The sequence below is a fragment of the Sylvia atricapilla genome, chromosome 18 (genome assembly GCF_009819655.1).
Source record: "Sylvia atricapilla isolate bSylAtr1 chromosome 18, bSylAtr1.pri, whole genome shotgun sequence".
In the NCBI taxonomy this organism is placed as follows: domain Eukaryota; kingdom Metazoa; phylum Chordata; class Aves; order Passeriformes; family Sylviidae; genus Sylvia; species Sylvia atricapilla.
The window spans coordinates 8,804,860-8,818,122 of record NC_089157.1 but is presented as its reverse complement, the minus strand read 5'-3'; the positions used below and the strand labels follow the sequence as shown (position 1 = coordinate 8,818,122).

The 13,263-nt window shown below is 62.4% G+C and overlaps 2 protein-coding genes across 2 annotated transcripts; both read left to right on the top strand.

The window, feature by feature from the left end:
• The first annotated feature begins 257 nt into the window (after positions 1–257).
• Positions 258–7,299, top strand: TTYH2 (tweety family member 2). Its single transcript, XM_066332318.1, has 14 exons — positions 258–465; positions 991–1,163; positions 2,470–2,581; positions 2,884–3,104; positions 3,185–3,280; positions 3,357–3,429; positions 3,515–3,584; positions 3,725–3,780; positions 3,861–3,953; positions 4,030–4,122; positions 4,197–4,339; positions 4,450–4,635; positions 4,717–4,795; positions 6,113–7,299. The coding sequence occupies exons 1-14, from the start codon at positions 337–339 to the stop codon at positions 6,188–6,190; spliced, it is 1,602 nt and encodes a 533-aa protein (XP_066188415.1). The 5' UTR covers positions 258–336; the 3' UTR covers positions 6,191–7,299.
• Positions 7,300–8,202: 903 nt separating this feature from the next.
• Positions 8,203–12,624, top strand: DNAI2 (dynein axonemal intermediate chain 2). The gene is made up of 12 exons (XM_066332449.1): positions 8,203–8,385; positions 8,475–8,675; positions 8,757–8,878; positions 9,403–9,545; positions 10,087–10,200; positions 10,534–10,673; positions 10,807–10,929; positions 11,222–11,448; positions 11,612–11,747; positions 11,825–11,971; positions 12,090–12,287; positions 12,369–12,624. The coding sequence occupies exons 1-12, from the start codon at positions 8,203–8,205 to the stop codon at positions 12,417–12,419; spliced, it is 1,785 nt and encodes a 594-aa protein (XP_066188546.1). The 3' UTR covers positions 12,420–12,624.
• Positions 12,625–13,263: the final 639 nt, after the last annotated feature.

The following is a 13,263-nucleotide window of genomic DNA, read 5'->3' as shown; positions in this document are numbered from 1 at the left end:
CGGGACCTGGGGTGGCAGCCGGGACAGGACCTGCGGGACCCGGGGCTGTCACACTGCCACCGGCGTGTCCTTTGCGCGGTGCCCTCGATAGCAGGCTCTGCCGGGGTGCGGTGCCCCCACAGCGGGAGGCTCGGGGTCCCGGCGGCGGGGCTGACGCCGGGCGCTGTCCCTGCGAGCAGCGCCGTCCCCGGGAGCGGCTCGGCGGCCCCCGGGGGCGGTGCGCGGGGCGGTGCCGGGGGGCGGTGCCGGTGGGTGGGTCCCGGGGCGGGCGGGCAGAGCCCGCGGCGTGGCGGCACCGCCGCCCCCCGGCCGGCAGCGCGGCGACCCCGGCCCGCCATGGGGCCCGCCCGCGCCGATTACCTGGCGCCCTGGTGGGCGGCCTGGCTGCACGGGCTGCCGCACCGCGGCCCGAACCTGCAGCCCGTGCCCAGCGCCTTCCGCCCGCAGGACCCCGACTACCAGCAGGTACCGGCCCGGGACCCCCGCGCCCCCCGCGCCCTCCCCGCGCTGGGTCCCGCTCGCCCCGCGCCCCCCGCGCCGCTCCCCCGGCGGCGCCCGGTGCCAGCTCTGATCTCACGGCGCACAAAGCGCCTTTCATCGCCCGGCCCCCCCTCCGGGCCGGCCGGCACCGGCACCCCCGGCCCCGCCGCTCCGCTCCCGGCCCCGCCGCTCCCTTTGGTCCTCCTGAGCCGCTGCCCCGCGCTCCCGGAGCCGCCGCGCCATCCCGGGGCACGGCCCGCCGTGACCCCTAACCGGGGAGGGGGGACAGCGCCCGGCTCCCGCTGCTCCGACATCCCGGCAAGGGGCGGCTGCACCCCCGGCTCGGCCGCCGCGGCTTGGGGGCCCTGCGTGGGAATGGGGACAGGGATGGGGACAGGGACACTTCCTCTTCCTCACGTGATAGTCCCGTGGGGCGCTGAACGCGGCCGCATCCCGGGCACATCAGCGGGTCACGGGCACGGCTGCTGACTGTCCCCTCTCTCCTCCCAGTCACTGCTTTTTCTGGGCTTGGTGGCCGCCGTGTGCCTCGGCCTCAACCTCCTCTTCCTCACCGTGTACCTGATCTGCCTGTGCTGCTGCAAGAGGGACCAGGACCCCGAGACCAAGCGGCCCCACTCGTGTTATGTCACCTGGATGGCCGTCACTGCCGGGCTCATCTGCTGGTGAGGACAGGGACAGAGACCTGCCTCCGTCCCCCTGTCACCGAGGGGACTCTGCGCTCCAGCCACGAGTCGCTTTAATTAGATCTGTGCAATTAAATGTGCTCCATCCCTGCCTCCTCCCGTGCAGCTGCTGGGGCAGCCCCAGGGACCAGCTGCGGGCCAGCCCCGTCCCCATCCCCGGCACGGCTAATCCCGGGCGGGAGCGTGGCCGGCCGCTAATCCCAGCCCAGAGCAGATGGCGGGTGGCAGCGTGACCCAGCTGGCAGGTCCCTTGTGCCCGACCTTAATTGCAACCACAACAATTAGACAAGGGGACGCTTTTTCACCCGGCACCGCTCTGGGGGCTTTCCAAGCCCACCTCTGTTTGGGGCAGCCATGGCTGGGAGGTGCCCCAGGGCAGCCACCCCGAGTGTCCCCCAGCATTGCTGGCCTGGGGAGGGACAGGATGGGCCACGAGCCCCTTTGGCTGCCTGGCCACGACCCTCGCTCCAGACAAAGGGGCTGCTTTGCCGGGGCGGAGCGAGATGGCTGCCTGCGAGCCTCGCACGGAGCAGGGAAACAGGGAGACAGGGAAACGGCACTAATGAGCTCAGCGAGCTGCCCCCAGCCCCCCCACCATGGCAGGGGCCAACTCTGCAGCTCCTGGGGACTTTGAACCCCCCCAGCAGCCTGTTGGTGGCCGTCCAAGGACTAATGGTGGCCATCAGCAGGTCGGTGTCTGTCGGTTTTACCGGGGTTTGGTGAGCACCGTGTGCACTAGCCACCTGTGGGCACGTGCCCGGCCAGGACACGGCTGTAGGCACCTCTGTCCTTGGAGCCAGCTCTGAGCTCCATCCCAGCTCCCTGGGGAGCTCTGCAGCAGCTGCAGGGAGCTCACCACACGGCCTGGAGCCGCTTCAGCTCCCAGCCAAAGGTTTCATCAGGAGCCGTGGCGCTTCCAGCGGATTCCCCTAATCCGCTTGGCCCAGCCCCTCCGCCCTCAATCTCTCAGGGTTTGGCAGGAGGAGCTTCCAACCCACCATGCCCACGGAGCAGCTCCAGCTGTCCCCAGGCCCCTGTCACCGGCAGGAGCTGGTTCCCATCATGGCGCTGTCCCTGTCCCACTCTTTGTCTCTGCCCTGCTATTGGTGGGCTGTCCCCCAAAAGCAGGAGTGTCCCCTGTCCAGCTGGTGTCACAAGGTGAGCGTGCCCCTCCCTGTTGCTTTTTATCTTCTTTTTCTGCCAGAGTCGGGATTAAAGTCTAACATTCTCAGTGACCAGGGTTCCAACACCTCCCCTCTCATCAGGGTCCCCTCTCTGCCCACAGCGCAGCCGTCGGCATCGGCTTCTATGGGAACAGTGAGACCAACGACGGGGTTTTCCAGCTGCTCTATGCCCTGGACCACGCCAACCAGACCCTCACTGGCATCGACTCCCTGGTAGGGAGGGTCCACAGCCCCCGGGATGCATCAATCCCCTCGTCTGGGTTTGGTCAGAGCACCAGGGAGGGACGTCCGGCCGAGCCCCCGGGGTGGCTGCGCTGTGCCCAGCGCGGGAGGGTGACGTCACCCCACAGAATGGGACCTTTGTGGCCCAGCAGGGCCGGGTCGGGGCCATGGCAGGGCTGTTCTGAAGGCACAGCGGCTTGGGGTGGAGCTGCTCTCCTGGAGAAGGAGCATTCCAGGGATGGGGCACACGGCTCTGCCAGGCTGGCGGGTGCTGACCATCCCGCCGGCCGCAGGTTGCCAGCACCACGCTGCAGATGCAGGGAGCGCTGGAACAGCACCTGGCGCGGCTGAACGAGCTGCTGGCCTCGCGGGGGGATTACATGCAGACCCTCAAGTTCACTCAGCAGCTGGCTGGCAGCATCATCCTGCAGCTCCAGGGGCTGCCGGCCTGGCGGGGCGTCAGCGCTGACCTCACCGAGCTGTCGGGACAGGTCGCCTATGTCGAGTATTACCGGTGAGCTCCAGCGTTCTGGGGCGTGTCCTGGCGGGGTCTGGGAGGTGGCTGAGTGTGACAGAGCCTTCCTCTGCACCCAGGTGGTTGGCTTACCTGCTGTTCTTCATCCTCGTCCTCACCGTCTGCCTGCTGGCCTGCCTGGGGCTGGCCAAGCACTCGCGCTGCCTGCTGGTCATGTGAGTACCCTGGGGACGGCCTCGGGGGGCTCACGGGGACCCCCAGCCATGCTCCCCACTGGTGCTCTCCCTGCAGGATGCTGTGCTGTGGGCTGCTCATGCTGGTCCTCAGCTGGGCCTCCATGGCCGTGGACACGGCGGCCGCGGTGGTGAGTGAGGCAGGAGGGGAGGGAAGGGCTGGTCGGGGCTGTGCCGAGGACTGTGGGCATCAGTGACGTCCCTCTGTCCCCACAGGGCACCAGTGACTTCTGCGTGGCCCCAGACAAGTTCATCATGAACCAGACGGATGATGAGATCAGTGCAGGTGAGAGCAGGCTGTGAGGAGGAGCACGGGCAGAGACCCCAAAATTCACCTGGAGGTCTGGTGTCCCCCACTGCCACTGTCCCCCCCAGGGCTCCCTGTGGCCCGGGTTGCTCCTGCTGATGTTCCCATTCTCTCTGCAGAGGTGGTTCATTATTACCTGTACTGTGACCAGAGCCTAAGCAGCCCCTTTCAGCAGGTACAGGGTGGGTGGGCACTGCCTTTGGTGCTGCCGGGGGCTTTGGAGGGTCTGTGACTGTTCCCCACTCCCCCCTGCAGCCTCTCACCGTGTTCCAGCGCTCGCTGACCACCATGCAGATCCAGATCCAGGGGCTCCTCCAGTATGCACTGCCCCTCTTCCCAACAGCTGAGGTACAGGAGAGGAGAGCAGAGGATCCCCGTCCCTCCTTCTGCTCCCTAGAGCTCCCTGACTCCCCTTTTCCCGCAGAAAGACCTGCTGGGGGTCCAGCAGCTCCTCAACTCCTCCGAGACCAGCCTGCACCAGCTGACAGCCCTGCTGGACTGCCGGGGGTTGCACAAGGTGAGTGGGGGGCTGACTGGGGACCAGCTCCGGGGTGTCCCTGCAGTGCCACAGCCCTGCCTGTGTCCCGCCAGGATTACCTGGACGGCCTCATCGGGATCTGCTACGACGGCGTGGAGGGGCTGCTCTACCTGGGGCTCTTCTCCCTGCTGGCGGCCGCCGCCTTCTCCACGGTGATCTGCGCGGCCCCACGCGCCTGGAAGCAGCTGGCCGGGCGGTGAGTGTGCCCAGAGACCCCTGCCCCAGCCCCCTGCCCTCCCCCTGCCTGCAGGGCACCTCGCTCCGGGGCACCTTTGGGGCGCGGTGCCATCACTGGTCCCCCCGCAGGGACCGGGACTACGATGACATGGACGAAGAGGACCCGTTCAACCCTCAGGCGCGGCGCATCGCCACGCACCGCCCGCCCCGGGGGCAGCTGCGCAGCTTCTGCAGCTACAGCAGCAGCCTGGGCAGCCAGAGCAGCCTCCACCCGCCGGCACAGACCGTGTCCAACGCCCCCGTCTCCGAGTACATGTGAGACCCCTCGAGCCCTCGCCGAGGGGAGGGAGCAGTGCTGGGGACAGGGGGTGACGGGGGTCTCGCTGTGCCCCCCAGGAACCAGGCCGTGCTCTTTGGAGGGAACCCCCGCTACGAGAACGTGCCCCTCATCGGCAGAGGCTCTCCTCCCCCCACGGTACGACGGGAGAATGAGGCCAAACCCTTGTGACGTCCCAGGAGGGTCACCTTGAGCAGCCACTCTGGGTCACCTCTGTTCAACGGGGTGGGACAGGGACAGGAGATCCTGGTCTCTGTGCCCTGGCAGAGGACGTGGCTCCCCCTGCCCGGCTCTGACCCAATTCCTGGCCACCCACGGGGAGGGGACACAGCCACGTGCTGGTGGACACCAAAATAACCCTCCCCTCCCTCCCTTCCCTGTGTTTCCTCTCCATCCTGGCTCTCAGAGGACGCTCCTCGCAGTCTGTCCCTTCACGTTCCCATTTCCCTGCTCATTAATCTTGCCCCGTCTGGTATTGCTGCTTTATTTTTTATTCCTTGTCTTTTTTTTTTTTTTTTTTTTTTTTTTTTTTTTTTTTTTGTGATTTCTTTTGATTTTTTGCATCCATTATTTTGGAGCTAAGTTGCCCATCAAGAGTAAGTTCAGCCACTTCCTTCTCCCCCCTTTATCCCGGGGGTCCCCTCCTCCTCACCCTTCCACGCCTGCCTCCATCCCCTTTTCCTGCTTGGCTTTTGGGATGCAGAGAGCTCAGGGAGGGGGGACAAAGGGCCACATTTTGTGCCCAGCCACATTCCAGGAGGATTTTCAGCTCCTGCATGTTGGGATGCTGGTCCCTGTCTCCATCCCTGGAGCAGTGAAACCCCTCCCAGTCAGGATATGGCTCCAGGAATGCTGCCATGGCAGGAATACCATGTCCCTCTCCTCCAGGGATGATTTTTTTCATCAGGTGGAAGCTTGGATCCCATCTCACAGACCTGACAGCTGGCGAGAGCCAGGGGAGGGGACACGAGTGGGGGGATTAATTGGAGCACTTCTCCCAGCCCTGAATAGTCTAATTTACCCAGGATTCAGATCCCTGAGGAAAGACTTTCCGAGTCCGAAATAACAACCTCGGAATAATCTTCCTTAATGCCTGGCTGGGGTGATCCTCCCTGCTGTGAAATCCTGGAGGAATGTGATCCTGGGGGGGCTGGAGGCTTGGGCTGCCTGGTATCCCACAGACACACCCCCACGGGCAGATTTGGGATGAATTTGCTACTGGGAAGGGGCGAAGCAGAGCTGGATGGGTTTGAAGGGTCTTGGTCTTGGAAGGTCTTGGTCTTGGAGGAGGGTCTTGTCTCCCCCACCCCTCAGAGAGGCCAGGAGCAGGGTCTGACCCTTGCCATGCCCACCTGGCAGATGAATTTGGGGTTAATCCACATGGGAACGATCCATGGGGCTGTGCAGGGGCTGGGTGGGCTGTTTTGGGGTGCTGACCCCCGTGTGTCCCCCCAGTACTCCCCGAGCATGAGAGCCACGTACCTGGCGGTCACCGATGAGCACGTCCGGCACCGCGGCGACTTCTCGGCCTAGGAGGAGATTCCGCTGGGGAAACCAAAGACCCTGCAGAGAGAACACGTGGTAGGAGACACAACAGGGGCTGGAGGACCCGCCTGGAGCCCCCCAGCACCTCCCTCCCCTCGGCAGCCCCCCGGACCCAAATCCTGCTGCCTTACAGGGGAGCACAGAGGGGTCTCCGGTGTCTCCTGTCCCTGTGCCAGCTTGGGAATGTTCTGGAGCACAAATCCCGGGCCACGCTGCCTCTGGGTGTGGGCAGGGGCTCCCGTAGCAATGCAGCACCAACCACTAGTGATCCCAACCCCTTCCCGACACCCCTGCCCGGCTGTGCCAGCTCCCCGTGCCCCCTCACTGCCTCCCAGCTGGAGCGTTCCCAGCCTGAGGAATTACGGATGTTTTGGCCTTGCTGGTTTTCCTTTGCTTTGCCCGTGGGATTTGGGAGCTGTGGGAGGTGCTGGCTCTGTTCCAGAGAGGGGAACTGCAGTGGGGCGGGTTTGTAGTGGGATTTTGGGGTGGGTTTAAGCTCTTTTTGGCTTCCCAGGGCAGGTATGGGCTGGGGCAGGCTCCCCTCCTCCTGCAGCCCTGGAATGGTCACAAATCCCCTGGGAGAGGGACAGGAACGACTGGTGCATCCCTGGGGTAGGTGAAGTGCCTGGGAAGTGACAACAAGGGCCTGCCACCCTGGGGGGCTCATCCAGGATTTCCAGGGTGAGGAGCTGGGAGAGCAGCACGAGCTGAACTTGGCCCTTTGGGACTGCCCTTTGGCACACGGATCCCCAGGAAACCCCCAGGGATGGATCCCTCTGCCCCATCCCACCCAGACCCCCAAAGGGTGCAGACAGGTCAGTGGGTGTGCCCCCAGCCAGGGCCAGGACATCCCCTGACTCCCCATCTCCATATTCCCCATGACTAGCATCCCTCCCCTTGGGGAAAATCCCGAGGGTTTTTTTTTATTATTATTATTATTCTTTTGGCTTTTAACGTTTCCATGTAACGGTACTGGTAGAAGAGCTGTTGTAACCGCATGTGAACTAACCGAAGGGCTCCGGCTGGGAGCTGGAGTCCGGATGGATTTCTATGTGCCCTTTGGGGGGAAAAGATAATAAACACTTGGACTAAATGAATCTCTGCCGTGCGGGTTTTTGGGGGGAGATTAATCAGCGTTTGGGGCACCGGTGAGTTGACCTTCCCAACATGGCGGCGGTCACGTGATGTCGCGCGCGCGGCCAATGAGGGAGGGCAGCGCCGGTGTCACGTGACTGCAGCGCCGATGTCACGTGATGGGGCGTCGAGCTGTTGCCTGGCAACGGCGACGCGTTCCCGTGCAGGCCCCACCGGGAGTGGGACGGGACCAGGCCCCGCCGGGGTCCTTTGTCGCCCTGGGCACTTCATCACTCCGCCCCTGCGGCTCAGCACCGTTCTGGGGCTCCCGCTGCCTTTTGAGGCCCTCTCAGGGTCCTCCCTCTACAGGATCCCTGCTCACATTTGGGGTTTGCCGAGGTTCCCGTTCCCTTTGGGACCTTCTGCGACTCTCTGAGGTTCTTTTTCCCTATTGGGACATTCCCAAGGCGCACACTGTCTTCTGGGGCTCCTTACTCCCTTTTGGTGTCCTCCATCCAAGATCCCATTCCCTTTTGGGGTTTCCGGAGGTTCTCAGTCTCTTTCAGTATTCTCCCTCTCCATGGTCTCTGTTCACATTTGGGTCTCCCTGAGCCTCTCACTTCTTTTAGGGGCCTTTTATCCTTGAAACCCTCTCTCCTTCCTGGAACTCGGTGAGATCCCCACTCCCCTCCAAGTGCACCTCTCCATCCCTGAAAACCCCATTCCCTTTTGGGATCCTCTCAGAGGCTCCCACTCTCTTTCAGAACTCTCTCTTCCTCCCTGAGGCCACTGCTCCCTTTTAGGCTTCCCCAAGCCCCTCCATCCCCTCTGGAGCTCTCCATCCCTGAGGCGCCCACTCTTTTTTGGGGCTCCCTTTGAGGAGGCTCCATCCCCAGGCCCCGCAGTCCTTTCCATCCCCTCCCACCATGGAGATCAAGTACGAGTACGTGCGGAAGCGCAGCGAGTTCGGGCGGCCGTGCAGCTTCTCGGACTTCCTGGCCGAGGTCACCGTGGACATCCCGCCTGACCCCAGCCTGGCTGAGGACTTCATCCCGCAGGACCCCGTGGACTTTGCTGTGCAGGAGGGGCCTGTCATGGCCTTGCACGAGGTACAGGGACACGCCGTGCCCAGGCCGAGGGGACATCCCGGGATGTCAGCAGCTGGCCCGTGGGGACAAGGTGCGTCAGGCACCTTTAGGGCTCCGGGCCTGTGACCCCTCCGTGTCCCCACGCCCAGGTGAACACGGAGCGGGTGCAGGTGGCCATCCGGGGCGTGAACCATGTGGAGGGGGGGTGGCCCAAGCACGTCGACCCCAAAAACTCAGAGCTGACCACCCGCTACCGCGAGGAGGTGGAGAGGGAAGAGGTCTACACCAAGACTGTCCAACGCCTCGGCTCTGTAAGACCCTGCCCTGATCGCCCCTGAGCCCCTGATCCCCCCCCAGAGCCCCCCAGAGACACGGCCATGCTGTCCCTGCAGCTGGTGGAGCACTACATCAGGCAGAACAACACCATTGACATCTACGAAGAATATTTTGAGGAGGAAGAGGATGAAGAGGAGGAGGAGGAGCATCCCTCAGCCAAAATCATCAATGTCTTTAGGTAGCACAGCTCAGGGGGCTCGCCAGAGCCACAGCAGGGTCAAACCACCTTCAGAGAAAGTGGGAAAACTTCAGGTGTTAAATCCCAATGGGTTTGGGATGGTCTTGGTGCAGTTTGTGGGTGGAGAGAGTGGCTGAGCCCCCCTGCTCCATCGCTCCATCCCTGCCCCTCGCCCTGCCCAGGTGATTTGGGGATGGGAACCAGGGTCAGTCCCAGCTCTGAGCATCTCCTGATGGTGCTTTTGGATTCCCCTTCTTATTTTTGGTGCCTCAAAGGTTAATTTCCACATCAGGGGTGTTTAGGAGTCAGATCCAGTAAGATAATTGGATTTTTAGAAAGGTATGACCGGAAAAACGATGAAATCATCAGCCCTTCTCCCCCCGACCGACCCCCCAGGAGAATCATTTCCTGCACTCAAGGCTTGAGGGCTGCAGAGTGGTTTCCTTGTGATTCCCACAATTCCCTCTGGAGGATGCTCAAGGATTTGCAAACTGACCTGTCTTGGCTGGTGTGTCACCCCAAAGGGACCCCAACAAGATCAGGAGGATGTGCACGCACCTCTCCTGGCACCCCGACGCAAACAGGGCAGTAGCCGTGGCTTATTGCAGCCTGGACTTCCAGGACAGCAGGAAGGACATGAACTTTGATTCCTATGTCTGGGATCTGGGTAAGGCTATACCCACCAGGTGATAAGGGAAGAGAATTTGTGGGGGATTTGAGGGAATTTGTGTCTTAGAGAGCGGGATGAGGCCGTGCAGCACCCCGGGGAGGATGGCTGGGGGAGTCTCCTGCTTTGCCCACACAGCAGTGCAGAAATGGGGAGAAACTGGAGCTGGAAGGTGGGAAATAACCACTGAAATCTCACTCCATGGCTCCAGAGCCATGACAGACAGCACAGCCTGGAGCCTGGGATGAGGTTCTTTTGTTCATGTGGTTCAGTTGGTAATGAAGGAAGAAAAAGGCAGCAGGAGCCCAGGGTGAGACTTGCCCTGATCTGCCCAAACCTGGCTCACACCTGATGTATTTTGGAGCAAAAAGGACAAAGAAGAGGCGTGGGAATGCAGGAGATTTGTGGGGTCCCAGGCCAGCTCCCAGTGACATCCTACACAGCTGTGTCAGGGAACAGGGTGGGGACTGCAGGGTGCACTGAGAGCTGCTCTTAGGGGGCTGCCTTCACCCTTTACTCTTCACTCATCCCTCCTCGGCAGGAAAACCCTACACTCCAGAGCTCACCCTCAAGCCCTCGTCCCCTGTGGTGATCCTGGAGTACAATTCCAAGGACTGGTATCACATGCTGGGAGGCTGCTACAACGGGCAGATAGGTGAGGGGGGTTCGTTCTGCTCCAGCACTGCTGCACTCCCAGGATCAGTGCTGCCACTGGGAGCACGGGAGGAGCCCTGGGATTTGCCTGTGCACAGGTGTGTGCTCACCTGAAGGAGGGGAGGACACTGTGCCAAGGAGCCTTTCACAGCAGAGGCATGGATGGATGGAGGGATGGAGGGATGGAGGGATGATCCAGGGTGCTGTGCCCCTGCCTGACCCTGGATGATCTCTGGGAAGCACTGGGTGAGGTTTCCTCCCTCTTCCAGCTTGGACAGTGGGGGAAACATGACAAGAAAAGGAGCTGGGCAAGAGATTTTCTTTTCCTTCCCAGTGTATTGGGACACCAGGAAAGGGGGGCTGCCCACGGAGATGACCCCTGTGGAGTTCAGCCACAGGGACCCCGTGTATGGGGCATGCTGGCTGCCCTCCCGAACGGGCACCGAGTGCTTGTCAGGCTCCACCGACGGGCAGGTGAGGGGCTGGAACAGGGCAAGGTGCCAGGGGGTCCTGAAAGAGCTCCTTGTGCCTGCTCTGCCCCTCTGCAGCACAAGATCCATGTCTCCCAGGCTGCCCCCACAGCCCCTGCCATGCCTTGTCCCCACAGATCCTGTGGTGGGACATCCGTAAGCTGTCACAGCCCAGCGAGAGGCTGATCTTGGACATCACCCGGGAAGATCAGCTGAAGAAGGCTCTGGGTGCCATCTCCCTGGACTTTGTGGCCACCATGGTGAGTGTCCCTGTGCCCACCACCCACAGCCCGACCTGGGCAGGAGGGGGAGCCCAGCTGGGCACAGGGCAGTGTCTGGTCACCCCTGTGAGCACAGCCCAGGGCCAGATGCCTTTAGAAGAACTGGGGGTTGATGTGCTCCAAAAGCATTGGGTCCTGCTGGTATTTCAGTCCCTAAACCCCCCAGTGGTGGTGGTCCCCAGGGTTCTGGCTGCAGTGGGATCCCCCACTGCCTCCCACACCATGAGGTCTCCACCCTGCTGACAGCTGCACCCTCCTGCTCCCACCCCAGCCCACCAAGTTCCTGGTGGGCACAGAGCAGGGCATCATCATCTCCTGCAATCGTGATGCCAAGACACCGCCCGAGAAAATCGCCAACATCTTCAGCAGCCACATTGGAGCTGTCTACACCGTGACCAGGAACCCCTTCTTCCCCAAAGTCTTCCTGTCAGTCGGTGACTGGACTGCTCGGATCTGGACAGAGGAGCTCATGGATTCATCATCAATCATGGAGACCAAGTAGGTGTGAGAGGGCATTTACTCGGCCAGAAATCATCCCCAGGGTGGCAGAGCACGCTCAGGGGTGGGTGGCTGTGGGGTCTGGTCTGCTCTGAGTGCTGGGATGGACTGGTGACTGAGGCAGGGCAGTGCCAGGGTGGCTGAAGGGTGGCTCTGCTTGAAGGAACCACACTGCCTACCTGATGGATGTGTGCTGGAGCCCCGTGAAGCCGGCCGTGTTCTTCACCGTCAGGTCAGATGGGGTCCTGGACATCTGGGACTTCCTCTTCCACCAGAAGGAACCTTCCCTCGCTGTCAAGGTGGGTCCCCAGGACCTCTGGGACCCTGGCATCACCCCAGGGCCGAGTGCCACCACCCACCTGTGCCCTGTCCCCAGGTGTCCAACGATCCCCTGCTCAGCGTGCGCTCACAGGACAACGGGCAAATCATTGGCTGTGGCACCAAGATGGGCAACGTGTCCCTCCTGAAGATCTCCCCAGGGCTCTGCACTCTCCGGAAGAACGAGAAGACCCTGACCTCCACAGTATGTGCCAGGTCCCACCCGAGCCCCACGCTCTGCTTGCAGCCCTGCGCTGTCCCCAGACACATCACAGGGTCCCCAGTGCCCCCCCCGAGCCCCTCAGCCCCACATCTGCCCCCAGATGTTCGAGCGGGAGGCGAGGCGAGAGAAGGTCCTGCAGGAGAAGCATCGGGAGCGGCAGCTGCGGGAGCAGGAGCGGCTGCGCGCCCAGCCAGAGGAGAAGGAGAACCCACAGGAGGTGTTCAAGCAGGCCCAAGAAGATTTCTTCTCCAACATCAAGGAAGAGCAACGGAGGAGGGGCATGGAAGTCCCCGGAGAGGTAATGGGGACAGGACAGTGTGGCCACCCATAGCAGGGACCTCACCAAGGGCAGGGGACAGGGTGAACCTCTGTCTTTCAGGATGAAGAGAGCAAGGAAGCTGCATTGTTGGAAAACCAGGAGGAAGAGTAGGAGAATGCCAAGGTCAGTGTGCTCCAGCTGCACCTTCCTTTCCCCTCTATGCCAGAGCTGCTGCAGGGATGAGGCCACTGTCCCCAAGCCAGGCAGCTCTCCTGGGCTCTCTGCCCTTCTGGGGTGCCAAGTGGGGGACCCTGCACAGCCCCCTGACCCCACAGCTGCTCCCTGGCCTTTGCATCCTGATTTTCTTTGGTGCGAATAAACCGCTGCTTTCCACATCACATTTCCTCTTTTGTCACAGCAGGGTCGAGCAGAGGGTGGGAAAATCACGTCCTCCTGCTCCTCCTGTCCTTTCCTTGACCCAGGACACTCAAGGCCAGTGGCTGAGCCCAGCCAAGCACCCACAGCAGCACAAGGTGTCCCTCAGTGTCCCCAGCCCGTGGAGCAGGGTGGCTGGTGGCAGCAGGGTGGCCCCAGTCCCCTCTGGGCTGTTCACAGCTGGAGAGCCCTGTGTGCCCACAGGAGCAGCCCCCGGGCTGGGTTATCAGTGCTGGGTAAACACAGCCCTGCTGATAGAACCGGCAACCACCCCGACCCCTCACCCCCCTTAATCAATCATTAACGAGCTGCCAGCAGCGCTGTCACAGCGATGGGGACATCACACAGGTGATGGCTGTCTGTGGCCTGAGGGGGAGCCCCCCGGCAGGACCCTGCCCCAGGCTCTGCTCAGGGGCTGAACCCACCCCTGGGTGAGCGATGCCAGGACAGGATTCAGGGGCCATCACCCCCCCACACCCCTGGGGACACAGCCCTGGGGGCGCTGCTGTGTCCCCTCCCCAGGCACTGTGATTCTCCTGAGTGCCTGTGTAGCACCTTGTGCCAGCCCTGCCAGGGTCAG